The sequence below is a fragment of the Lepisosteus platostomus genome, chromosome 4, assembly GCF_059453375.1.
Source record: "Lepisosteus platostomus isolate fLepPlt1 chromosome 4, fLepPlt1.hap1, whole genome shotgun sequence".
NCBI classification, from domain to species: Eukaryota; Metazoa; Chordata; class Actinopteri; order Semionotiformes; family Lepisosteidae; genus Lepisosteus; species Lepisosteus platostomus.
In genome coordinates, this window is record NC_142614.1 from 5,424,278 (window position 1) to 5,451,547 (window position 27,270).

Genomic DNA, 27,270 nt, shown 5'->3' on the forward strand with positions numbered 1-27,270 from the left:
TTCCCCCGTCTCTTCGTTTTATTCCACCCGGGCAGCTTTTAATTAAAGAGCACAAACTGAAGGGGTAATTCACTTATGCTATTTTTAATTAACGGCTCCAAAACTGAAAACATTTTACCCAAGCAGTGACTTGAAGAATTCATATCTTGGGAAGTGGAACAGTGGCAGAGCTAATGATTCATCTAGTAATTATTTCGGTTGAGGGTCCGATGGGGCCACTGACGTTGCAGGGCCAGTGGCTCTACTGGCCAGGCGTGTGCAGCCCTGGGGGAAGTTAAATGTAAGATAAAGTGTTGAACCTGGGAGACCCTGTAGCTCTTGAGCAAATAGTTCAAACCCCGCCGTGGTATCACAGGGGTCTGACCCGTTAGAAGCTGCCAATGAGAGGAACAGTATCTGCTGGCGGCAGGCGATGTACAGCGCACAGACGAGCACCTTGGCCTGGGCCGGCCTCCTGGTGTTCGCGAGTGTGAGCGCTTCTTGCGGTGGAGCGCACAGCGGGACAAATTCAAGGCGGGGAGCGGCCCGACGGGTTTGGAGCGGAAGCCGTGCCCGGAGTGGGTGCAGCCAGTCATTTGCGCTGGAGCCTGGAATTCAAAACCGGAAACTGGCAGCAGTGTCCTCAGCAGTGGGGGGGGGGGGAATTTAGACTAGGGGGGGAAACTAGGATTTAGACTTCTAGTGCCGCTGATATTGGCGCAAATCGTGCTGGTGAATGTGCAGGAGTGTATTGGATCCGGTTGTTACGCGTTATTAAACAAAAGGATCTCTTTTTCCTGGTTAAACTCCAGCGGGACAGCGCTGAATCGCTCGTTCGTCTGCCTTGCCGCAGTGACGAGGAGGGAGGGCAGCTGGTGGCTCCTGGTCCCTGGTCGTCTCTCGGCTCGGGCGGGTACCCGAGAGGACCTAGCACACGCACACGGGGGGTTGAGTGCATCGCCGCCTGCTCGGCCAACCCAAGAAGACGGCGGTGGTCTGAGGGCAACAAAAATATTTTGTTTCCCTTCATTTCATTCTCTCTGGAGTTGGAACAGGCCCGAGGCCGGGTGCAGGTTTGTTCCCAGGCCAGACCAGTCCCAGTAGCAGGAGAAGGAAAGGGAGGGAGTCGCTGTTCTTCAGGGTGGGCCAGGAAGAGACTAAACACTCTCCTGTTTTTTAATTTTGTCCCATGACTCAGTTATTGAAACTTCGTTTGAGATATGTCATGCCTTTCCCCTGGGAATAGTTTCCTGTTTTTTTCAGGAAAACAGGAAACTTTTGTGGAGGACCCAAAAGCTGCCAAAAATCACAAATCTCGGAATTGCCCTGATGCCAAAACTCTGTTTAAGACCAACTTAGGTCATACTTAAGGCGGACCTTACGGGGGAGACTCACGCACTACCCCTGGTCCCGTGACTGGGTACGACTATTGACAGGAGAGAAAAATAGGCACATTTGGGTTCAGTATTTTGTTTTTTAACATCTTCCAATGTATGAGGTATGTATAAAATAGTTAAAGGCAAAGGAAACGTCATCACAAAACTGTACCTGCTCCGGACAGTTTTGTGACCAATATTGTTAGTCTGACCCTCAATTCAGTATTTTCACTCGGTACATTCGACCTATGCGACGTTTCTAGAAGCACCACTGCTTAATAGAACAAGACAGCTTGACCTGAGTGCTAAAACGTTTAATACAGCCACACTCTTTCTTCAGACACGGAACCAATTACATCGCAATTGAGCTCTTGCTTTGTGTAAATGGGAAAGGAGGGGGGTGGGAGTGCCGTGAATTCAATGTTTTCCTTTTATAATATTATGAAATCATATTTGGAAAATGCTCCATGGCTCTTTAATCGACTGTACTAAGAAATTATTCTCATTCTGAAAAAAACAGAGGTACTTATTTCTACATATAATCTAAAAAAAAAAAAACACAGTTTTTAAGACACCCCTCAACCGAAATGGACTGTTCCTGGTCGCTAACGCTCGCGCTCAAGTCGTTTTCACACTCGACGAGGAAAAACGTTTTTTTTTCCCCCATCAACTGATATAACTAAACCGTGAAATACTTTTAAAAGGCATAAAAAAGCCTTTTCTTTTACATGGAACAAAAAAATGGGGCTACGGGGTGGAAAGTGACCAGCGGTGTCTTCGACGACAGAGGGAGCTCCCCTCTGTGAGCTCTCTGAGGGTGTGTGGGGCGAGGATGACAAGTTTAAGGTTTTGTGTCCAATTTTGTAACTTTAACTGTTAATCTGGGCTAAATGTTTCGCATTTCGACGACGTCCGGAGAACAATAATCCTATCTTCGACGAGTCTCTCCCCGTTTTAAACCTCGGGGTGAGGCCGCGCCATTTCTGTACGGGTGTGCACTGTGGACGATTTAGCTGTCCAAGAAACCGAACGAATACATTTGTAAGATAGGTAACAGAAATACTATCCATTGTGTTTAACCTGTGGTAAACTGGTGAAATCCCCAGCCCGACATGATGCTGTGCACAGGTGCTAATCGGAGAAGGAATCGCTTTACGGATACAGTATCTTGGTAGCTTTCTTAGTCTTAACGGAAACACACCAATGATGGAGCAGTTTAAAATCGTGAGTGTTTTGGGGGTGTTTTTTTTTCAGAAAAAGTGTTTAAAGACACTTTATACGGGGTGATTTGTTAGGTTTTCCAAATGCAACTTGCACCTGGTTGACACGAAGCCTCGATGAATAGTCTTAAGAAGATGCGGATCCTAAAAACCTATTTTATTCAGAAAAGTCTGTTTGAGAGCGTTTTTATCTTGTGTATTCGTTTTGTTGCCGTGGTCTTGGCGCGATATAACGTACATTTAATTACGTCATGCACGAAAAGCAGGACGTCTGGGTGACGGGTTAATCGAAATCTTTCTGGAGCTTTTCCTTATAGTTCCGTTCTGCCTGTACACGTAACTACACTGATTCATAAGGAGAAGAAAACGCTGCATTGAAGGATTTGTAATTAACGGCCTGTGTGGGACTGCGGAAGGCATTGCCTCAACCTTTACAGAGCGGTGTGGTAGCTGCCATATCGAACATATATTAGATGTTGTACTAAATGCAACTATCAATGCCTCCATCAGTCTTCTAACTGTTTCATCCAGTTGAGCTGCAGCCTTTCTTCGGCAGGCAAGGGGCGCCAGGCGGGATACAGCCTGGTCAGGACACCAGTCCATCACAGGGCACAAGCACACACGCAGACACACCGAGGGGCAAATCTCCCACAAGCCAATCGACCTGCCGGCACGTCTTTTGACTGTGGGGAATAAACCCACGTAAACATGAGGAAAACATACAAACTCCACACAGACAGCACCCCACACAGGTTGGGAATTGAGCCCAGGGCCCCATCGCTGTGAGGCAACAATGCCGACCTCTGCTCCACCATGCTGCTCAATCTATTTTCACGTTTATGCGACACTCTGTGCTGTGCATTCCAGGCTGAGTGCCAGATGTCACTGAGTAAATGTTTGTCAGTGTCATTTTAGACGAATTGATCTTTCCTACCATGACGGTGGTACATGCCAGCACCTTTGCTGCACAGGCACCTCACTAGTTAGTGGATAAGGGGAGATGAAGTGATTTAGCATGTCCTATGCCAGACCTTTCGAAACTCAGAAATAAAACTAGAAAGGCACCAATATGTTGAGCACCTTCTTTTTTTAGAATTTCCTAGCAATTGTATTTGGCTCAAAAAGGCTGAATAAACTTCCAGATCTGTTGCTCTCCCCTTAGTCACAGTTTAGGGCCAGACCTGATTTAATCCAGCAGCTGTGTGAGATGAGCAGAATGATCAGTTGATGGGGAGATACTCGTGTGATGACCTGGCCAAGAGTGGCTGCAGTAACGTCACTGGTAATGATTGACAGTAGACTGACTGCGCAGCACACTGATCTGGTGCTGGGACCTCGTCTCTGAAGGGCTCATCCTGACATAACAGGATAACGCACGTCCTCTTTATGCTGGAGAAACGAGTTAAATGTGACTTTTATGCTTTGGATGCCCTACTCCTATTTTGCCTTGGAAGGCCTTTGTGAATTTCTTTCAGTTGTAAGTGATACATTTGTCCAGATGCGCAGTCCTGAGGTTTCCCGGTCGGCATTCTGTTACAACCTTCCGGCGGTTGAAGAGGAGTTAATGTGGGTGAGTGACAGCTGGGGCCCTGTGGAGGGGGCGGTGCTCCGTTCACCAGTAGCCAATCCCCGCTGGCCGGGGGCGTGGCTCGGCAGCCAGCAGGAGCTCTTTATAAACAAGAGCATGTTTCCGATCAGACCCCGTGTCCTCCAGCCTTGTCCTAACCTGAGTTCTTGCGGCGGAATGTCAGCAGCAGCAGCAGGGACATCACAGGCTACCCGTGCAGAAAATGATCCAAGGGCAGAGGCGGACCGAGCCAAAATGCACGGATGTACGCGTGACCAAGATCGCTGGATTTATAAAATAGTTGCCGCGGTTCAGCAGTAGAGCTACAATAAAATCAAACTGTACCATCACCATAACTCTCAAGAACACGAGCAGGTCGACCATGAGGGGTGCAAGTAACGACAGAAAGGAGCACGTCGGCGCGGAGAAGAGGCCGAGCTATCCCGGGGACCAGCGGGTGAAGGTGGCCAATACGGCCACTAAGAAATGGGTGAAGGTGGCCATGGCGATTACCTATTTCCTCAGCGTGTCGCTGGCGTCCTTCGTCCTGGTCATTTACTACGGGGTGTTCTGGAGCCCGAAGGCAGGAAACTCCGCCAGCAACAGCACCACCAACAGCACAGGACCCAACACCACGACGACATGCTCGCCAAGGTTATGAGGAGGGTGCGCGGAGGGGGGTCTACAAGGACAACAGGCTAGCGACTCATTCACTCGGGAACTGATTTAAAGAACCTCCCGCTGCTGGGACCATCTCGTCCCGAAGTCTCCTCCATAGTTATTCTCTCTCTCTTTTTTTTTAGCGAAGCTGTGCATGACCCAGTGCTTGAAACGCGATTGAAATCGAATCTCCTTCAACTGTGTGAGATGTTGTTTTCCCCCCCAAATGCAAAACGCGTGAACGCGACCCGCGCGGGCCCGTGACGCGGGCAGGACGTGTCTCGTGCCGCAGGGGGACCTACGCGCGAGTTTCCGACTGGAAAGGGATCCGACTGAAGGAGACTCGGAGGAAAACGGATCCTCCATCCGAACAGGCGATCACAACATTTCCCAGCGTTGGCAGCGGCACGAATTTTGACTTCTAGTGCCGCTGATATTGGCGCAAATCGTGCTGGTGAATGTGCAGGAGTGTATTGGATCCGGTTGTTACGCGTTATTAAACACTGTTAGGGCGGGCTGCACGCTTGGCAGTTGCTTTGACGACAGTCATTTTGATCATTTGGCCCTAACAATTGTCCAAAACGCTTGTGTTAACATTTTCGATATACTGTAGCAGGGTGGGCTACAGTGATCTTCCATCCGCTGCGCGCTGCCTGTTGTGTTAATAACGTCCCCATCTTTTTCATCCTAATTGAGTCTGTAAAGGAGGTCTTGGGGAAAAAACCCATCTGCGCATCTCTTGTCGCAGCTCCCGAGATGCGCCACCTTGTAGGATTTCAGCAGCAGCCAGGGTGGGAGGTTGAGGTGGAACACAACTGTCGGCTCGGTATTAGAAGGATGCAGGGTTAGGAATAGTTACTGCAAACTTTAAAAAAAATATACTGTTTCCCCGTTGGCCTTCAATGACATGTCAATCGTGTCCCAGATCAAAGACAAAGTCCTCGCCCAGGGGAAAGGAGTGTCCTCCGGAGCTCCGTGTGGAATAGATGACTTAAGACGGTCCGTTTTAAAATCATTGAAAAATGCCATGACCTGCTAATGCCGATGTTTAAATTGAATTACTGCATAATTCTATTTGGATCTTTACATAATGTCTTAATGCTGACTTATTAGTCCCACTTATTGGTTTTCAAAAAGTCATACACGTTGTTGTAACATAGCCAGCGGAAGAACCAGTCTACAGGCGCGCCTGTGTATGTAATGATGATTAGCACTGTGAGTTATTCTGTCTTGGATTAAATTACCCAATTGTCCATTCGGGCACTGGCAGAAAGTACTTTTTTTTTGCCTTTGGAAGTCACTGTAAGTCAGGCCTGTGTCACATGCACGTTTCTCTTAAGACTTCTGTGTCCTGTGCCTTCACGGTGAAACTCGTCAGCTTCTAAATTAATGCCGGTGACCGCAAATCTAAAAATAACTCGTGGAAAACCATGAAGACTTATTTCATGTGAGAAAGAGGGGATAATAGATAGATAAAGGGATTCTTTAGGCACGTATGTTGGACTATTATTATTTTTTTAGAAGTAGTAGTATTTCTGTGTGGCAGATTTCTGTATCTCTATTAATAGCAGCAGCGAGTGTCACCTGACGCAGCTGGTGACAGCCCGATCTTAATAGCTAAGGGCACTGAAGGTGAAAGTCATTCCGCAGTAACAGCTCCATCCATCTCTAGATGATTCTCAGGCTGGCGGCTCGCTCTCCTGGCTGAGCACCGTTAATGACATCACATGGCGCTAACGAAGGGCTTGAACTGAGAGCCACGCTGCTCGGTAATAGATCACCGCCTGCAGGGCTGATGCTGTGTTTGAGGGCTCCAGCCAAAAGGGCCCGTTTATCTTCAGGGCAAGGTCTCTGGACAGTGTAATTCGTGTATAGACTTGAGCGAAGTGGACAGGATCAGGGAAAGCCTGTGTCTGTCTTTCCTCGATGCCTAGATGCCAGTAGCAGTCTGCAGTGCAGTATTTTGGATGTAGCCCATGTGGCGATTTCATCTTCCCATATAGTTTGTAACCTTAAGGGTTAAGTCAGCCTATGGCTCAACAAACGATTTGAATATCATTCTGCTGGGCTGAAGCAGAAATCAGTTCTAAATACTGGGGCATGGTATAAGTATATTATACCATGGTATTATCTGTTGTAATATATAACATTTTATAAATGGTATTTTCTGTTCATCCTGTTAACAGAGTGATGGGGTTCTGTATATAGCATTTTACTTGTTTTAAATAGCAGGGTGAATGCCAATATTTAAAGCAATTCTAATATAACTAGTTTCCAGATGTTAATATCTTTTTAAATTTGGCTGAAAAAAATGATCCCAATAATATAATAATAATTAAACTTTATTGTATATAGCGCCTTTAAAAAAGGCTTGTCAAAGCACCTTACAGAATGACAACAACAATAAATAAGAAGAATACACAAGATAAAACACAATTACAGTACACAGAGGAGACTGTGGATGGTGGTACTAAGTATAGTAGGAGCAGAGGGGTGAAGAATGGAACCAGTTCAGTAAAGGCTCTTCTGAAGAAGAGGGTTTTGAGTCTGGATTTGAAGGAGTTTAGAGAAGGTGACTCTCTGATGTCCTTGGGGAGAGAGTTACTGAGCTTGGGGGCATAACAGGAGAAGGCCCTGTCACTCATAGAATGTAGATGGGTTTGGGGGACAGAAAAGAGGGCAGAATTAGAAGAGCGAAGGTTGCGAGATGGGGAGTAGGGCGATGATAGCTCAGACAGGTACTGAGGTGCCAAGCCATGCAGAGCCTTATAGGTGAGCATGAGGATTTTAAAATCCACATGGAATTTGACAGGAAGCCAGTGCAAGGACTCCAGGATAGGAGTATTGTGAACACTTGCACTAGACCTGGTCAGTATTCTGGCTGCCGAATTTTGGACGTACTGCAGTTTGTTCAATGTAGATTTGGATACCCCAGCGAGTAGAGCATTACAGTAGTCAATTCAAGAGAACACAAATGTGTTCATCAAGTTTTCAGCAACAGTTGGTGATAACATAGGGCGTAGTCTAGCGATATTTCTGAGGTGAAAAAAATATGTTTTGACACTATGTAGCACATAGTGGGTCGAATCTTAAGCCAGAATCTAATATCACTCCAAGGTTTTTCAATTGAGACTGAAGCTCAATAATATATATATATACACGGCTCACTAACTGAGTTATCCCAGCTGCCCCCGAGTAATCCTGGTCAGTGCCAGTGACTGCTGTATGTCTGCAGACCTCATAGGTGCCTTCACATTGGGATGAATCAGTGATCAATGTCTGAAAGACATTGCTGGTAAAAAAAAAAGAGGACACTTCCATAAATACTATTCATGTCCCTAAAAGAATCTAGTGACTAACAGCGTGTCACAGGAAGGGTGCCAGTCTGTGAAATCGTGTGAAGCTCAAGAGGCTGTCTCCTCTAATAGAATTGTTCTAATTCCATTTGTCTCTGCCTGTGCACTCTGTACCGATGTTAAGTAGGGGAAGCTGAACTGTCTCTTTCTCCCGTATGTGCTTTCAATCATGTAGTCTTACTACTGTGTGTGTTCTTCCACCACATTTTAGTGTTATTGTAGATTTACTTGACTAATGTGTATATACTTTATTTAGTTGCTTTAAATATATATAAATAGGAAGCTAAAGCCATAAATTGTAATCCAAAGTTCTACATAGGGATGTAAAATACTAATGTTGCCAATTAGGAAATTATATGTACAAGAGCCACTTGATTTGCTTAGACCTTTATGTGATGTCTCAATATTACATTATTAAAATATCAAAATATACTCGGATATAAAGTAATAGTTGTTCATATTTCCTATGGTTAAATATATGCTCATGTCCCTGATTTGCAAGTAACAGGACTCTTTCTGTTCACTGAAGGGAATTGTGTTTGAGGTGTTCGGCCAGCGCTTGAATTGGTAGAGATTCCATCTTTTGTGACAGTTCAGAAGCAAAGCTTTTGTGACAGTCTGAGTGGAAACAGTAATGACTGCTTGTCAGATCCTGTCCGGTCTTTATTTCCCACGGGGTTGAAGAATGGACAGGAGAGAAGTTGCCGTTCACTCGTGCAGCAGAGCAGACTGAACTTTAGCAAGCGTGTGTCTTGCTGGCCCACAGCCTATCGCAGGATTAATTGTGCACAAGTAGGTGCAGCGCAAGGTGCACCAAAGACAATCACTGGGGAGGCTTGTGTGCCGTGCAATGTGCCGCTGTAGAATAAGAGCACCTCTTGTGCAGGTTAGTCTTCTTTTATTGCCGTGTAACCCATTCACTTATCACTTATCTGTCAATAAATTACTCTCCTCAAATTGTTTTCTGTTTCTTTGTTTCCTTTGTGTATGCTGTTGTGATTTTAAATCTGCTGTACTGAAAGCTCCTTTGAAGTAACGTCGTTCTGTGACCACTAGAGGTCGGTGTTGTTTTATTAAATGAGCTATACTGCCATGTTGGGGATTGATGCTAAATGTGCGCTAATAATGCTCTTATACGATAAGATCACTTTATTGGCCATATACAATCTCTTGCATTAGGAATTTGTCTTTTCGCAGACCCCATCTTGCTCTCCATGAGACACCCAGACAGGGAGAGAAGCTGGGGGTCTGAGCGCAGGGTTCAGAGCCATTGAGAGCAGTGTGCTGAAGGTAATAGACCATTTTATTCATACACATCTACTGTGTCCAGACTTTTTTTCTTATGGAAGGGGGGTGGGTAAGAATTTCTCACTTTTCTAGCTGAATGACCCCTTTTAAAGCAATTGCCTTCATTATATGAACCCCTTACAAAATATATGTTTACAGTTCTTCCAAAATGCAGGGATTGATTATAAAGCATTAAGAACCGAACTCCAGATGCAATGTATCTCTGCCAGATTTATAACTGGGCTTAGGATTGAGCATAAATATTTCTCTCTGTTTCTGGGTACCCATTTTAGTAGTCCCCACTCCCCACTCCCTTGATTATGAACCATAGTTACGTATGCAGCCCTTAAATCCCCCAAAACTACACAATTCATCATTGGGAATCCCTAATACCCTACGGGACTATTCTGCTCAGTCCCTGACACTTGATCCCTTAAGAATCAGAATTTGTTTCTCTTGAGCATCATTGGAATAACTTCTTTTCTGAATCTGACAAGATCTTAATTTCCTGCAGTACTATACTGTGACTCGAACACCAGGGCTGGGCATCCTTGAGCCCACTTTTATACAGGCAGTTATAAATGGATATACAGTGGTAAATACCACAGAAAAAACCCCGTGTGACCTCTGCAGAAATAGCCCGCCAGCAAAAATACAAAAGTTGTTATTTCACTTCCTTCCACAAGGGGGTGATCTGTTCCCACCAAATGCCAAATCCTTGTCAAAATCTCAAATATCAGAAACTTTGTGTAAAATGTCTCTGCTCAGAGACCATCCAGTATTGTGTTGTATTTACTTTCACAGACTACGTATTTGTATCCACGATGTAATTCATTACATTAAGAGTAGTGAAACATTTTAAGTACAGGTCTCTCGTTTCACTATAATAACTATTCAGAATTGACCTCTTTTCCTAGAATAACATATTCAGGACACGCTGGAAGAAAATGGAATTCACACCTTTTGTCTTAGATTTGTCTACTTGCTAAGATGGGAGACCTGCTAGCAAAGACCACTGCCAGCAAGCAGGTCTAATTTTGTTTAACAAGCAACACATCTTACACCACATAAATGAGTAAATAACAGGCTGAAGAGAGAGGATGCCAAGTTCGTTTGTGTATTTTAAAAAAAATATGTCACACATACCGAAAGCTAGATCATTTATAGTTCTGTGTGTTTGCGCTGTACATGTGTTTATACATTTCAGGAGACTGTAAAACGATTGGTAATTATTATAAAAGACTCCACAACAGGGAACATACACAACATATCTCCCACATCCTGAACCCTCCCTCCAAGCCACGCACCATATATACCCAAGTAGCCGCGGGTTTGCTGCCAAACAGCTCCGGAGATGAAATCGCACTGAACTGGTAGCAGTACAGTTCAATAAAAACCTGGACTGGTCAGCGCCGGCACTGGGATTCTGGGCAACTGGAGGGTCTATATAAGTAATAGAGGAAAATGCCAGCATCCAGGAATGCCAGGGAAGGGCATCTGAAAGTTTTCTAATGAAGCAAAAAGGATCTTTTTCTGCTGCTCTGAAAGAGCAGGACTGGAGCCATTCGGCAGGATTCAAATCAGTTAAATGACCGAGTGAAAACCCGAGTAAAATGTTGCATAACAGACTCATATATATATATAACATTTAATTGATTGTGCAGAAGGCAAGGAGATTGTGTGGAAAATCGAAATGTAATATCCACTCAGTACACTGGGGAGTTCTACTCTCCTACAGCTGGGGCTTGTCACTGCTAGCGCACACTCAGGCAGGAGAGAGAACCAGTTCTAGCATCACAAAATGAACCGGCATCATGATGGCCATCACTCTGGCTGCCATCGCATCACCCAGCTGGGGCTGCACACTGGAGGGGGTGGAGGGGATCCCCATTACCTGTGAAGCGCTTTGAGTGGAGTGTCCAGAAAAGCGCTATATAGGTGTAAGGAATTATTACCATTATTTCCTTTACCCGGGACAGCCAAGGGCTACATACTGGAGTTTATTTGTTGTTACAAATGTCCCCAGTTTTTCAGCAGGGTAAACAAGGTGAATTAGAAACTTCTCTCTACAATTATTTTTTCCAGCCACTGAATACTGTCTGTTTGTTCTGATTTTGGATCCCCCAAAAAAGCAGGTGAGACAGGGACTTGTGACAGGAGAACAGAGAGAGGTGAGAGACTAGGAGGTGCTGTGGAGCTGTTTTCCTCAATGTTTTACTCTGCGCTCTCCCTGAGCCCTCAAGACACTCACTGGTCTTAGGGCAGCAGCGTTCCAGGTCTTTTGTAGATCTGTCTATGTCCTCTTCAAGACATTGTGAGGAAGCAATTCAAACAGAACAAACAGAAAGCTTGGAGATGTAACAGAAAGTGACAAGTTTTACAACACCTCATTGAGAATATTGTATTCAGTTTTGGTCACTGCATCACAAAAGGCTTACAGCCTAAGAATTCAAAGAGGAGTCACAAGGATAATTCATAGTGTCAGATTAAAGGAACTAAATCTCTTCAGTCTAGACCAAAGTAGATTGAAATCAGATTTTAACCACGTGTAGAAACTCCTAAAGGGTTATAGACTGAGCAGCAAAGCAAAGACACAGGGTAACAATTGAAGACTAGAACCTTAATTTAGAATGGAGACTAAGAAAACATTTTTTTACACACAGCGTTGCGGGTTGCGAGTTGACTGAATTGTAGGTTAATTAAGCAACTAAACTAGCAAATGAACAAGATGGGTTAAAAGTTCTCTTCTCGTTTGCATCCGTCCTTAGGTCTTATACTGGTACGGAAAGTCAGTCATTGCTGACTGGTACTGGTACTGGTCCAGAAAGTCAGCATGGAAGCTGCCACAAGCAGTTTTATCTCAAGTCCTGCGCTCCTCACTGGTGATCTTGCACGACTGCTCCATCTGTTGCAGAGCCCATGTGTTTCGAATCAATGCCTGATAAAGCAGAGGCATCTCATCTCTCCCTGTGGGGTCCTTGAGACTAAATTCCCGTTAAATTCTGTCACATTTGAAGTGTTGAGCTGCTCTGTTAGAGCCTGGCCCATGAGATTGTCGAAGAAAAGTCTTCACTCAGGTTAGGTGTGGTCAAGCAGAGTCCCTTTATACATGCGCATGGGGAAGATATAATCATGCAGATCTGAGAGCAGTCTCTCATACAGATCTGTGAGTAACCTCTCCACCGAGATGATAAATGCAATGAGTTTTATACAGCAAATTCACACAGGGAAGCTCATTCTAAGTTTCCATATTAGGAGTTGTTTTTCTCTCTACAAACATTTCTTTGTAATTGACCACATTCTTCTTAAGAAGCAGTTCTACCTTGCATATAGACAAAAGGAGGTATAAAAATAAAAGGTGTGAAATGAGCTAGACATTCTGGAGTTTGTAATAGCAGTCAAAAGGTTAAATAATATGCTTGAATTATCCTTTTATACTGTTGCTAAGCAAAAGGCATATGAGCGAATAAAAATAGTCACTATTTTATATACTTAATAAAAAAGGCAAATGCTAAAATTCTTCCTCAAGATGAACAACCTTGAGAGCAAATCTCCAAGAGCCTGTACTCAGAGGAGGTGTCGTGGAGTCCTGTAGAACAGTCCAGTCCAGGCACAGCTACAGTGTGGAAAGCAATATCAGATTTCTTTTTTTTGTTCTTCTGCTGCATTATTAAAAGGTTTTTTAAAACTCCCGTTCATGCTCCACCATTTGTTTAATTGCTTGTATTAAACAGTTAAAACAAAAGTACACATGTGACGAAATTACAGATCCAGTACTGGTTTGCCGCAGTGTAATTATATATGCACAAGTAGGGTCAGAGGTGCTGCGTATTGTGCTGAATTTACTGTTTGACCACCAGCAGTTTCACTCGCCAGTGCTGCTCACAAGAATGTGAACTCGATTAACACTTCAAATTGTTCAGAACCTTCCATTCTCTAGAACTACGTTTTGCTAAGTGCATGAAATTTGCACAGTTGTGTTCTGCTATTATATATCTTTCTTATTTTTGTGGGAGGTTTTCACTGAGTCATTAACTCCTGTTTAATCTTAATTCACTCACTTCATTGTACCTGTTGTGTGAAATTAATGTTAAAATAAGAAAGCTGTTTGCCGAGAACTGCTGCCTCACAGGTCTGTCTTTGTCAACCTCTCTGCTTTGTCCCTGTAATCTCTCAACAGCCTTTTTCTTAAAACCAGAGGACATTTAACTTCTGTGTTATATTTCTGTCCAAACTGCACTCTCCTAGTTCTTTTGTGGTAATCTAACATTTCTCATCCCCATCGTTTCACAGAACCTGAAAAATGTTACTTCCTTGCACAACTATAAATGTCAATTTGTGCCGCATTGTGTGCCCATACAGTGTGTTGTTTCAGTGTTACAATGTATTGTTACAGTATTACAGTGTATTATTACAGTGTTACAGTGTATTGTTACAATGTATTGTTAGTGTATTGTTACAGTGTGTTGTTTCAATCTAACAATGTATTGTTACAGTGTTACGGTGTATTGTTACAGTGTATGCATAAGAACTCCCCTTCACTCTGATTCTTCAAACTTGATTCTCTTTACTTAGGAATTTGTCTTACTGATAAAGCTCTGATTTCTAATGGAGCCACATATTTATCTTGTTTGGCCTCATAAAGTCAGGAGATTCACAAGAGAAAATATGGTAGAATAAAAAAAAACACAATGAACTACCAAGTATCTTGGAATGGAAAAAAAAAAGCGTCTCTCCACCCCAAACCCCTGTTTAACCAGAGCTGACAAGTTTGCAAATCATGTTCAATTTGCGTCTCTTTTCCACGCATCCAGTTTCTCTCAGACGTTTTTCCTCTTTAAATGCTCACAGTTGTTTTCTGAGACACAGGAGCAAATCGGGAGCCTGAAGCTGCGAAAAGCTGCCTGCTTATCTGGTGCTTTGACTGGGAAGAGCCCCGTCGGAGGCAGAGAAGGACACGTTGTCGGCTGTGTGCAATCCAGACTCAGATGAACACTTACATCCCCAGAACTCTTTTTTTTTCTCCTGGCACACTTTACTCTCGTGTTTTGGAAAATTCCGCCTGCCCTCTCCCGCAGCCCGGCCCCCCGACCGTCTCAGGGGCTGTGCGTGTATCCAACCCCCGGCTGAGAGCCTCCGGCTACGAGTTACCTAGAGGTAGAGCCGTCTGTGTCAGGCCTTGGGCTGGGAGTGGCGCAGGGAGATCACTTCCGCCTCCTGGTGGCCGTGCGTCTGTCTGCCGATCGGCCCTCTGGCCTCAGGGGAGGGGTGGCGGCGGCGCACTCCGAGGGGCCTGGGGCTCCCCGACACCCCTCCACCCTGCCTCTTCACGTGGGAAGCTTGGGCAGAGCTCTGGACGCCCCCAACCTCCAAGCACCCCTGCCTCTCCGTGAGGTCACAGACTGAGCCCCTCTCCTGGAACCACTTGTTTCTGAGCACTGTGTCGGGGGTCTCCGAGGGGGACGTCGATTCTCTTCCCGGAGAGGCAGAGGGGTCGGCGGAGGTTGACGGGGGCAGCCCGGGATCCTGGGGTGGGCTTCTCGGGAGAGGCCTTGGGGGTTCACTGTGTCCGCAGTCGGCCGCTGGGTTGAGGTACAGCCCCGGGGTCTCAGGCTGATCCCGGAGGCTGCTGAGGGTTCTGCTGGGCTGCTCCTCGTCCTGGGTGGGCCCTCCGCAGCTCGTCATGCTCCTGGTCACTGTCCACCTCCTCCAGGCGCTCGGGGGCTTCGGAAATGAGCCATGCGGAGGCCTGCCAGCCGGATCAGAGGGAGGAGGCTGTGAATGCACCCTCGTTAGCCAGCTGGGGAGAAAACTGGGCCTGGGCGGTTCTGCAGGGCTCTGCTGGCTCTGGACTTTCTGGCTGGGCCTGTCCAGGCTGGGTCCCGGCCAAGTGCGGGCTTCCCGTCTGCGTCCGGGTGTGGCGGTGGCGAACACGGGGTTCCGGATGACCGGGCTGGCCAGGGGTGGAAGGCGGAAGTGGCGATGAGCAGACCATCCGGGGGGGGAGCTCTCATCGTCCTGCTGGGGCCCCCTTACCGCGGGGCAGGCCCCCCTCTCCCTCTCTTCCTCTCTGGTGTAGGGGTTCCGGATGATGAGCTCCGCCAGCGTCCCAGCGCCCTCCCGGCGCAGCAGTCTCCTCCAGCCCCCGGGGGGACCAGACCCCTCACGCTGAGCCTGCTGGGAGTCCTGGGGGCCTCCATGTCCACTTCTGCCCTCCTGCTCCTCGTGGATCAGCTCTGGCGGCCCGGCGCATTCCTCCGGTCTCTGCGGCCGCAGGCGGCCCTCTCCTCTCTTCCCACGGCTGTGGTCCTCGCGGGGATCCCGCGGGCCTCCGCCCGACCCCCCAGTGTGGTCCTGACACAGACGCCCCTTCTGCTCCGGCCCCTCTGACTCCTTGAGCAGAAACCGGACCACTGCCTTGTGCCCCTCGCGAACGCCGTAGGCCAGTGCCGTCCGCCCCTGCTCGTCCGAGATCCCTGGGTCAGCCCCGTGGCGGAGCAGGAGTTTCACCACGTCCAGGTACCCCCGCTCGCTGGCGAGGCTCAGCGCGGTGCGCCCGCCCTGGTCCCGCAGGTTCACATCGGCGCCCTTTGCCAGCGCGAGCCTGAGGAACAGGGTCCTGTCCGCTGGCCTGGGCAGCAGGGCGGCGCACATCAGCACTGTCCGGCCCGCGGCCCCCCCGGCCCCCCCAGCCCGCGTGTTCACAATGCTCTCTCCCCGGGCAGCGAGGATGAACCTGGCCAGCTGGACTTTCCCATCCGACATGGCCTGGAGGAGGGTCCCCGTCGCCGCGCTGTCCTCGCGGCGCGCGGCCTGGCCTGCAGCCGTGAACATGCCCCGGCGGCCGGGCTGCAGGGAAAGGACGCTGGGAAGGTGTCCGCGCAGGGTCACAGGACAGGAGTGCCGCTCGGCCGCCTGTCTGCAGCGCTTCGCGGGATCAGCGCGGATGAACGCGAGTCCCCCCTTCCATCTGCATGGCTGTTCCCTGGATCAGGAATCGATCTGAGCGCTGCAGCCTGGAAGGCACATCGCTCTCTGCTCTCTCTCGCCACGTGCCGGCTGGCTCCTTCTCCCCCCCCTGCCCTGGCTCTCTCCAGCTGCTGCTCCTCCCTTTGTGGTTCACGACACGACAAACAACAACAACGGCAGAAGGAACGATCCCTCTCCCTTTGTCCCCTTCTCCTCCTCCTCTCTCCTCGATCTCAGGCGGCTGCGGAGAGGTTGCTTCGCTGGGGTTGCCATGGCGACGCGTGCCGCCAGGCAGGGCGGGCTTGCAGGGGAGCCCCGGCGGACGAGGGCTTTAGCGCCGTGCCCGCCCTGGCGCGGCTGAGCCCCAGCAGCCGACACCAGGAGCCCACAGCGGTCCCAGCAGGGCCACCAGTTGTGCTCAGTTAACCCATGCAGGATCTGATTGTTTAAGGAGTTTTTTTTTTAATTGCAGATGAGCCTTTTCTTTTATTGCGTGCCCTGGGTCGCACAGTGGCATAGCAGGCAGTAAGCACTGCAGCCTCACCGCTGTTGGACTCTGGGGCTGGTCCTGGGTTGCTGTGGCGTCTGTGTGGAGTGTGCATGTTCCACTAGTGCTCACATGGTCTTCTTCTGGGTGTTTGGGTGTCTTCTCACCTCCAGGGAGATATGGATTTTTCTAAATTTGCCCTGTGCTTCCAGGATAGTCTTTGGCTTCCTATGACCCATCAAGGCAAGCAGCTCTCTGTGTGACTAGGTCGATTATACATCCTGGCAGTTTGGCACTGTCAGTTGCATTGAGACTCTGCCTTCTTTCTATGATTTCATTCGTGTGCCCGTGTGTTCGTTTTTCAGATATGCTTCTCTGACACACATTCACCGTTTGGCACGCTGTGAGCTCCACAGTGCCAGCAGGAGAGCTAGTCCAGGCCTGAGAAGAGGTGCCTCTCTCAGGGAGACGCCCTGCAGTTCACAGAGTCGACTGGACCGTGGCTGAGCCACACCCACCCTAACCTGCCACCCTTTGGGGAAACCCTGAGCTGGCTTCCGCAGTGACCCGGCTCACACATGAAATGTCAGGGCCTTGGTCCTCAGTTTGCACTCTGTCACAGCCTTTACTGATGGAGCCTCTTAGGAGCCCACGTCATCTTTGTCTACCGCTTTTTTTGACAATGGCTAGGGAAGTAGCAGTGCATGCATGATCATAATCTCCGATCGATGCTGACATTTACCCACTGAGTGTAGTTCCTGTTGTGCAAGCAGTGTGCATCTCTAGGGGTGCATGTCTTTTTCCTCCCTGCTTCTCTACAGTCGTACCTCTGCTCTTACTGTCATGTCTTTCACAGAAGATGACGTCTCTGCTTTCTGCCCCACAGAGTGCTGCACTGGCATCGACTGCACCTGGAATACAGTGGGATAAACTGGTCCCTTTTCAAATTGTGTTGAATTCACCATTTAAAACACTTCTCGTTTGGTGTACATCATAAATGACAATAGCTGTTTCAAACCAATGTTTTCCCAAATGTATTCTACAGTTGGTGTATCTCTGCTAAGCTCTGAAGACCTTAAAGAGATGCGAAGAAAGCAAGCCAGGGTTTGGGCTTTAGCACCACTGTTGGATAACTTGCTCCATACCTCCACAACTGTTTGCGTAAAGAAGTGCCTCCTGTTTTCTGTTTTAAATTCACTTACATATAGGTTTCCCTTGTGTCCTCAGGTTCCCTCTACAGAAATCCCCTGGGTTAACCTTACTGGTGACTTTGAGGATTTTAAACACTTAAATCAGGTTCCCTCACAGTCTTCGCTTTTCAAGACTAAAGAAATTCAGTTCTTGTTGTTCCTAAGTCTTCAGGGAAGGGAGTCTGATGGTTTTCAGTCTCTTGATAGGTGGCTGTTGAGTGTTGGGCTCTTCCACATTAAGGGCGTGATGATGGTGGTTCAGTATCAGGTGGGATGTTACTGTTTGTCAGCGATCTTCATCATGGAGAGTTGCAGTGCTCCTCTGAAGACAGGAGATCAAACGGAGACAAGAAACATTGACTTTGTTTAACCTAAACACAAAAATGCATTCAGTACACAGACTGCTGTACTTGCATGCATACAGATCTGGCATGCATATGTTGGGTACTATAAATAAGATAGAATTTTATTTCGTTTTTAAGTTATCCAGCAAGGATATTTTCCAAGAAACAAAGAAAATACTTTTTTAAAAACAGGTATATGAGCATGTTTTAATATGTTTGTAGTGTTGGGGGTTAAATAAACTGAAAAAAACATTTTATTTATTGAGCTGAGCTGTAATTTCACAGATGACAGCCTCAGACTGCCATAGTTAGGCAGTCACGCTGGCTGCCCTGGGGGTTGTGTTCTGAATGCATCTGTATTGATTTCCTCATGTACAGCAGGCAGTAGCCTTTCTCTTGCCTTTGCCCAGTTATTTTCCCTTTTGTATATCCCATTACCCCTTCAGCTATTTGAAACAGCTGAAAATTAACAGTATAGCCGAGGACCCTGCCTTCAATATTCTCATTTCACCAGCATCTCTCGATCCAAATGAGTGTTGTTGGTTTTTTTTTACATTCCAAGCAAATTTGACACAACCCAGAGGAGACACAATGCAATGACATAGACGTGCAACAGGAGGCTCTTCTTTATACAAAGGGTTGTGGGAGTATGAAACAAGATACCTAGCTATACTGTTGAGGCTGATACCCCCTGGCTTCTTTCAAGCAATGACTGGATGAGATCCCTGGATCAATTAGCTACTAACTCCCAAACAGGCCAGATGGGCCACTTAGCCTCCTCTTACTTCCTTATGTGAAAACTGAATTTGAAAGTGTGTTCTAATCTGTTTATGGACAATGTCCTGTCATTGAGTATGTCCTTCCCCAGCCTAATCTGGGTGGGTGACACTAAACGTTCGGTATTTGATTGCGTTTTCACCTGGATTTGTTGTCATTTTCAAGACAGCGGAGCTTCTGCTACCATTAATAACGATTTTTGACATCCGTCTCCTTCAGTATCGTACTACTGTTGTTCCCATCTCCTGTTACCTGATATATTGAAAACCTGCAGTTGTGTTGCTTGTCATTTTCAGCAGATGCAGTCAGAGCAAATGTCTTTTTCACTTTCACTGCATTATTGAACTTTGTCTTGCCATTTTCTAGCTGAGAACTCCTACAGAAGTGACAAACTCTCTGCAGAATACATATCCTTAGCAACACACATCCTCACATAAAATAGGTTGAAGTTGGAAGCATATTAGTTTCCAAGCTATTCACATTCCAGACGATGCTAGATCCTGTTGCATATTAAATACATTCATCGAATATTCATTCAAAGATCATTTGCATTTATTTTATCCCCCTGGCAAGGGAAAACATCACACCACCCACTCAATGAAAAACTAGCTTTTTTACCAAATGAAAAACCCTTTTTAACCCTTTTAGGGGTTAGGGTTAGGGTTGTGTGTTCTACCTGTGTTTGCATGGGTTTCTGCTGGGTTCTCTGGTTCAGTGCACAGTCCAAAGACATTATGGTAAGATCTTAACCCCAGTTTAATTAAGTAGGTTTACTGGCTTCTGGTAAAATTGGCCCTGGTGCAAGTGTGGGTTGTCTGTGTGTGTGTGTCTGCCCTCCGATGGACTGGCATCCTGCCCAGGGTGTGCCCGGCCTTGTGCCCATTGACCGCAGGGATTGTCTCTGACTCCCCTGGCACCCTGTATTGGATAAAGCAGTTAGATGTAGGATGTGTGGATATCATCTTCAAGAAAACATGTTTTAGGCTCAGAACACAAAAGCCCATTCATGTAATTCACTGAATTGTGCGATGACCTTAGCAGTCAGAAGCACATAGATATTTAAAATGAGCTCCACCCCTGTGAATGTCTGGAGCTGTCGATTTGGCCTCGATTTGATTCTCAGATCAATGTTTTCAGCACGATTGTGCAGCAGGTTTCAGACATGAAGTAATTTTAGAGCCATCCTCTTTTAAATGAATCCTGAACAGACCCCTACACACACACACAGCCAGACTCTGAGGTATGGTCTGCTTTTCCTCCAACGTGACCTTTTCTCGTCTACCGATGTCACATGATGAATATTATGTCCATGTTAGGCTCATTCGTTGCTTACTGGTGGCGTGCTTTCTAACGAAGACTTGTTAGTTTTATCACCCACGGCTCTCAAGATTTAGTTTCCTTAGGCAGGTACCCTTAACAACAGCAAAGCTGATTGATTTAATTCAGACACACACAATCTTGCGGTAAATATTTTTTTCCTGGAATCCTGCAGTTGTTTTTTTTGCCCGCAGCATAAACTGCACACATTAGACTCCAACATAATACGATAAAGATCCGATCGACTTGGCAGGCAATTAACATATTGTCAATTAACTATCTCATCATCTTAGGGCGAATCCCTTTCGGCGACATAATTACATTTTACATCTTCGGAAAACAGCTTCTGGTGGAGAGTATGTTATATTTAGACTATAACAAGGAGCGAAACCGAATGCGGCAGAGGCGATTTTAAGGGTCCGTTACTGAGACAAAACTGAAGTCCGGAGACTCTGGCTCCTGTACTGTCCAGCAGTCAGTCCGCGGTTGCTAGGGGCTCAGTTCCTACGCTGGTTGCTATGGAGCTGGAGTGACTCCAATGTCCCGGATATTGCGATCCCTGTCCCAACATGGCGACGAGAAAGTGAGGTCGCGGCTGGGGATCTACGGAATAGGATATAATCAATAACAGCAGAGAGAGAAACTCGCTGGGGGTTTTCGGAGTTGCTTTAGAACGGGAGACACCAAGGAAACACCCAGGTAGGAAACGATAGGAACTTCATGCATTGTTTGGGTTTATATTTTATTATTTTTTGTATCTTTTGTGAAAGGGTCAGTGGAGTTCAGTCGTGGCTATCTACAGTTTCTACTTTGTCATTTGTGAAAACTTGCGGTGTGGCTCATGAGCCAGGTCGTGTCCAAGTATCGGAGGTTGTTTTGTTTTTAAATTTTAGTGGATTATTCGCCCTTCTTTCGGCGAAAACCGAAACCGTTGACCTATTTAGGAATGTATCTGAAAATCTGTGCAAGTCCGGTCGTGGTTTGTTTTTTTCCCAATCGTTTTCAAAACAAACAAAAATCAAACCGGAGCACACCGCAAGACTTGGCTGTCGTGGTCACTCGTCCAGGTCAGGCTGCGTTTGGATCGATGTGTTGGGCAGTTCTCTGAAGTGGACCTACAGCATGGCACACTCCGCGAGTCCAAACACGATTATTATCAGCGTGACTTATCATTATGAGCTGCAGTATATGGGGAAGAAATGCAGTTTGCTCCACTTTCCGGCAGCGGATTCATGTTGGATCAGTTCAACATACCGTCCTGTGTTTCGAGTCCTTTTGCAGCCATTATTGGACCATATCGAGACATCTGCTGTACTTGGGAAATGTTCATGTGATATCTCCTGGGCGAGTGCTGATCTCCACGTACACCACAGCGCGCATTTAGTGTCCGTCTTACAGCAGAAACGACTGCTGTGTGTGTATATATATGTGTGTAAATCGTATGTAATAAATACTGTCGTGCGGCGCAGTAGCCGCTGCTGATACAGAGTAATCGTGCCACGGGGCGCCGACACCCCGTCCACTCCGGCTGGATGGTCGTGTGCGGCGTCCCTTGTGAAAGTTGGGAGAACATGAGGGTGTGAGGCGGAGAGGGGAAACCGAGGCACAGCAAATCATGTGACTGCACAGACTGCAAATGTGCGATATATTGGTAACGTGCAGGACTTGACACCCCGCTGTGAAGAAACCTGCCCCCCCCCACAGAAATGCCTTTCCTTATTTCTTAGAAATGAAATCGCAGGCTCTTGGCGCATTGGTGATGGACCACCTGTTGACTCTTACATTCGGGTTTATCTTTTTAATTTCTGTGCTTCCAATTACACTGCTGCTTTTTTTTTTTAATAAGTGATTGGGATCGTAATTCTACCGCCGGTATTTTAATAAAGTGTCGCTGTTGTTGTTTGTAATTTAACGGTATCGATCGGTGCGGTCTGCATCGTGCTGGTTCCCAATAACGATTTACAATTCACTGATAAGACTCTTTGGGAGAAAGCTGCCAGCGGAAACAGATATGGGTGTGTGAGGTTGTTTTGAGATCAGGGTTGTTTAAGGTTTGTCTGTCAAGCCGCTCCGTGAAGCTAAGTGCTGACCTTCAAAGGTTTCATTTGATCACTTCATGTAAAAGCGAGAAAACCGCATCACTGATGAACAAGGGAGCAGCGCAGAAATTGACAGAGGGTTCAGCAATCCCAATGAGCACATTTGCCATTATTTATCCTCTTCCTCGCCTGACATTTCCCTTCCCTGAAACACCTGTCCTTCACGTCTAAATTGCTTCTACCCCAAAATTTCTTCTAAATAATCATCTGTTGTCCCAGACACAGGTAAATATTATTACCTTCTTTGTCCTTTTTCTGAAGGGCACTTTCCTGATCAGATACTCAACAGGACAGCGTGGTGGCGCCGTGGTTTGCATTGCTGGTGTGCCGGCTTTACTTCCGGACCAGGGGTGCTGCCTGTGTGGAGATGGCGTGTTCTCCTCATGCTGGCGTGTTCTCCTCATGCTGGGCGCTCCGGTTTCCTCCCACAATCCCAAAACATTCTGGTAGGCTAATTGGCTTCTAGCGAGGGAAAAAAAAACCCCTGCGTTTGGCCTGAGATCGACTGGTGTCCCATCCAGGGGGTACCCCGCCTTTGCACCCGTTGTTTGGCCGGATAGGCACGGCTCTCCCGCGGCCGTGAATCGGAAGAAGCAGTTGGAAAATGGACGGATGGCGATATTTAACATTTGTTTTCTGAATAAAAAAAATAAAGGCTAAAGGGATATTTCGCTCTGGAACAAGACACTCTGTTATTCTCTAGTTATTCGTGTGACTGTTCCCCACATAAAAGGCAGTTAACACATGGATAGCAATGTCAGTAGTGCAACACGCTGCACTCTCAGGTTAGTGGAGGAGGTTAGTGCACTAATAAATAGTGGTCAAATAAAAGTGACCAGTACGCGAGTCACATGTGCTTTAATAATCTTCAGTAGCAATTCCTTCAGCTTCCTTTTTCTCTCAAAGTGGAAGGTCTGGCTCTGAATTGGTTTTGCATCTGGGTTTCGGATGGCACATGCCTGCTGGTTGAGAGTGGCTGAGTTAGACATGACTGCCATTCCTCTTTGGATCCATTCCTTCCCTTCCTGGAACACGGCCGGCCTCATGTCGAGAGGTCAAAGGTTATAACATTAAGATACCTAGGGCAGCTCCAGGAGGGGAGAGAGGGCATCAGGCCTTGAATGCCTGTGGTGTACTGTTCAAAACAGTACAGTACAGTGTAATATAGGATTATATACTGTAGCACCCTTAGTTCTTCACATGGTCAACTTTAAGGCACTTTGCACAAAGCAGTAAAGGAAAAGAAGCTCAAGGAGCTGCCATTCCCCTTTGGATCCATTCCTTCCCTTCCTGGAACATGACCGGCCTCATGTCGAGAGGTCAAAGGTTATAACATTAAGATACCTAGGGTACAGTACAGTGTAATATAGGATTATATACTGTAGCACCCTTAGTTCTTCACATGGTCAACTTCAAGGCACTTTGCACAAAGCAGTAAAGGAAAAGAAGCTCAACGTGATGAGCCTTCAGTTTGGCCTTTTTTGAAAAAAAGAAAGCAGGATGCAGCTGTACACTCTGATTTCAATCCGGAGGGAGTGCCGTAGATAGGGAGCTTGATAACTACTTTATGGGCTGCCCACTGTTTACTGCTGCACTCTGAAAATCCACTGAAAGCAGATCTGCCTAGACAGGGAGGTTGCCAAAAATTCTACAACGTCACAGTGTGCCCAAACCATTCAAGAAGTGCAAAGTGGAATTTTTTAGCACTATTTAAAAAGAGGACCATAATTTTGAGACCCGTTCTCAGCCTAAACTGAAATTAAAACGAGTGCATGCTAACCAAGTACACGTATACAGGTAAGACACTGTACAAAAATAAATAAAAGGGCACAATTCCTGTTGCACAATGTCCACCGCAGGAATATTCACGGTGGCATCCACGGGGCCGTGCGTACACGAGCCTGGCGTTCAAACGGCAGTTCAATTTGTTCCCCCTCTACACGCAGCACATAGCCGAGGAGTCATTAAGTTGTTCTGCTGGTCGCCTGCTGTGCTAGCGAGGAGAAATTCAATTAAAATTGCTGGTTGCTGTGACGCACTCTGCTGATTGTGAAATTGGGGAAAGAACATGACTTTTTTGTCTCGTTGGTTTTGGAGACTGGTTGGGTTCAGGAGAGCTCAAGTGTATTATTATTATTATTATTATTATTATTATTATTATTTTGTTTGAATGACGCTGTAATCTTGTGTTGGTGTGCAGTTTTTCTGGAGCAATCTGATTGTAGTATGTTGCTCAAGAGAACATCAGCTGTACTGCACCTGGGATTTGAACCCTCAGCCACACAGTGAGAGGTCCAGTGCTCTATGTCCCGCCTTCTGTTCACTGCTGTGTGTAAGTGTTCGCCCTGGAGTTTTTACACCCCAGATTCAGTTCTGCTGAGCAGAGGCCATAGAGATAGATTAAACTGTGCAGACGGGTATTTTGTCTTGCCTACATTGGGTGATATTTCTTTTTCTGTGAAATTTTGGAAGGGCTTGGAGATCTCTAGTTATAACAGGCTTGGGCCTGCCACATTTAGAAATGTTCTCCTATATGAAAATTTGGTCATTAGATAATGGTCATTTATTGCCCAGCTTGTGACAGCACACAAGAAACATCAGTAACTGAACCTGAAAGGAAAGGCCACTTTGCTGGAAAGTTTGTTTTTGCAGAGTGAGGTGAAACACTTTGCTCCATATTCCCAGTGTTGTAAGCATGTGGTCTTCTCGCTGTCCCAGCTCTTCCTGGTGCCTGAAAGAGCCACCAGAGTTTATTTTTTTCCCCAACAGAGAAGGAGGTGAGGTGTAATGTGTTTATCTTCGCTTGCTTTCAAACTGACAACTGCAGGAGACAGCTCTCCCTGGTGTACTGTGATGTACTGTTTTTTAATAGACTATAGCTGGGTGTCGTGACAGCACAGGATAGGAAGCATGATTCCTTAGCACAGCTGCAGTGTGTGTTTCCCTTCAGTAAGAATGCACAGTAATGCACTGGTCTCCTCTTTTCAGTGGTTAAGGATGGTTTCATTCATATGCCCAGATAAACTTAAAGCATAGCTGCAGAAACTGTAAATCTACAGTAATATAGAATTGTAAATGTAGTTCAGGTGGGTAGCTGCATCAGCATGCGTAGGCTGCAAAGGAGCAAGTAAAGGTTTATTCCAGGCTGAAAAGAGAAGAAAGAAAACACAACATTTCGGCCATGGAGCCTTCTCACACTTGAAGAAGGCTCCACGGCCAGAACGTTCTCTTCTTTCTTCTCTTTTCAGCCTGGAATAAACCTATTGTAGAATTGTAAATACTACCAAAACCACATAAAAGTGGGCTATACACTTTCAAACAAAACCATTGCACAGTGCTTGTGCAGAATTGGTCCCAGATTTGTGCTGCAGAGGAAACAAGGTGGGGTGATGCAGTTTGTTTCAAATAAGCACCCCAGGGGCTCAGATACAGTCTTTGGGCCTGTTACCACCTGCTGCTGTGCGCAGGAACAAAGCCGCGCAGGGTTCTTCCTGTTCGTTTACGGGAGCCCTAGAGCCGTGTAAACTGCTTTGCAGCAAAACGTGAGCAGGCTCGAGCGAACCTGGTGGGAAGGTGACGCCTCCGCACCATTCCCATTCCCCTTCAAAGTCATCTCTGCTTGAGACTAAAAGGTTTCAGGTCTTTTACCCTGTTAGCGTGGGGTATCCCAGAATGCATCCTGTTGCTCTTTTCTGGACTGTGCCGGAGCAGTACACGTTTGCGACATGGTGAGCAGAAGTATAGAGTATTCTTAATGAGGTCTAGCTCGTACATTGTACAATAATAACGCCCATTGATATGATTGCCATGATTATACTGAACACGTCATACTCCTTGCGTCTGTCAGTTTGATCTCAATCTTTCTTTAATTTCATTTTCTGCTTCTGTAGTGTTTGCTAAACATCCTCACGTCTTCAGACTTGACTAATGTGTTAACTATATTAGAATCCCAATCCCGGATAGACGAGTAATTCAGAAATAGCAGTGGTTCTGGTACAAATGCCTGTGATATTCCACTAATCACTGGTCTGTACTCTGTTTTCTGTTAACCAATTCTCAGTGCAAATGCACACATTTTCCTGTTCACCATCGTGAATGTGTGGGGAACCTTATCAAAAAGCTTCTGAAAATCTACATCCCTGAGCTCATCATGTCATGAGCTCTGGGTGCATCCACTAGTGTTGTTGTTTCTTCAGAGATCTTTTAACCAGTTGTTAAGCCAGGACTTGCCTTCTCTGACACTACCCTAAGATCTAGGTGATCCCCTAATTCTCATAATTGTTTCCATAACCTTACATGTAATTGCGGTCACAAAGTTAATACTATGGAGAGATATTTAAATCTGTGCATTTGCTTGCCAGTTGTTTGCGAGTGAGTGTGGAGAGACTAAGGGGCGGCAGGCAGGCCTGGGTGTCTGACACCTGCACTTGTTCGACAGGGTGTGAGCTCCACTGTGCCTCACAGGAGAGTGAGCTCCAATCAGAAGACGCGAGTTGTGCTCACTGGCGCCAAGCCTGTAATCGTCCCGCAAGTCACACGAGTGACCTTTGGGGAGAAAGAAAGCCAAGAGGGTCCTGCTCTGCTGGGGGACTCCTGGTCAAACCACTGCTGTCCGTGTCAACCTTGCGCTCAAGATTCAAGG

The 27,270-nt window shown here is 46.5% G+C and overlaps 3 protein-coding genes across 3 annotated transcripts in view; 2 read left to right on the top strand and 1 right to left on the bottom strand.

The window, feature by feature from the left end:
- The first annotated feature begins 3,976 nt into the window (after positions 1-3,976).
- LOC148672213 (putative transmembrane protein INAFM2) lies at positions 3,977-9,119 on the top strand. Its single transcript, XM_088627739.1, has one exon. The coding sequence runs from the start codon at positions 4,525-4,527 to the stop codon at positions 4,801-4,803; it is 279 nt and encodes a 92-aa protein (XP_088483865.1). The 5' UTR covers positions 3,977-4,524; the 3' UTR covers positions 4,804-9,119.
- A 1,543-nt stretch (positions 9,120-10,662) lies between these two features.
- On the bottom strand, positions 10,663-20,948 carry LOC148672214 (uncharacterized). The gene is made up of 3 exons (XM_088627736.1): positions 20,851-20,948; positions 18,104-18,413; positions 10,663-17,812 (listed from the first exon to the last, which is right to left on the bottom strand). Exon 3 carries the CDS (start codon positions 16,277-16,279, stop codon positions 14,618-14,620), a length of 1,662 nt encoding a protein of 553 aa, XP_088483862.1. The 5' UTR covers positions 16,280-17,812; positions 18,104-18,413; positions 20,851-20,948; the 3' UTR covers positions 10,663-14,617.
- Positions 20,949-21,069: 121 nt separating this feature from the next.
- pak4 (p21 protein (Cdc42/Rac)-activated kinase 4) overlaps positions 21,070-27,270 on the top strand; it is a 39,718-nt gene continuing 33,517 nt past the window's right edge. Inside the window, exon 1 of the mRNA XM_088627732.1 lies at positions 21,070-21,228. The gene's annotated coding sequence lies outside the window, so the exon portion shown is untranslated. The remainder of the gene's footprint in view (positions 21,229-27,270) is intronic.

Excerpts from the sequence above, each read along its gene's own strand:
- LOC148672213 (XM_088627739.1), top strand. The coding sequence starts at position 4,525 with ATGAGGGGTGCAAGTAACGACAGAAAGGAGCACGTCGGCGCGGAGAAG.
- LOC148672214 (XM_088627736.1), bottom strand. The coding sequence starts at position 16,279 with ATGTTCACGGCTGCAGGCCAGGCCGCGCGCCGCGAGGACAGCGCGGCG.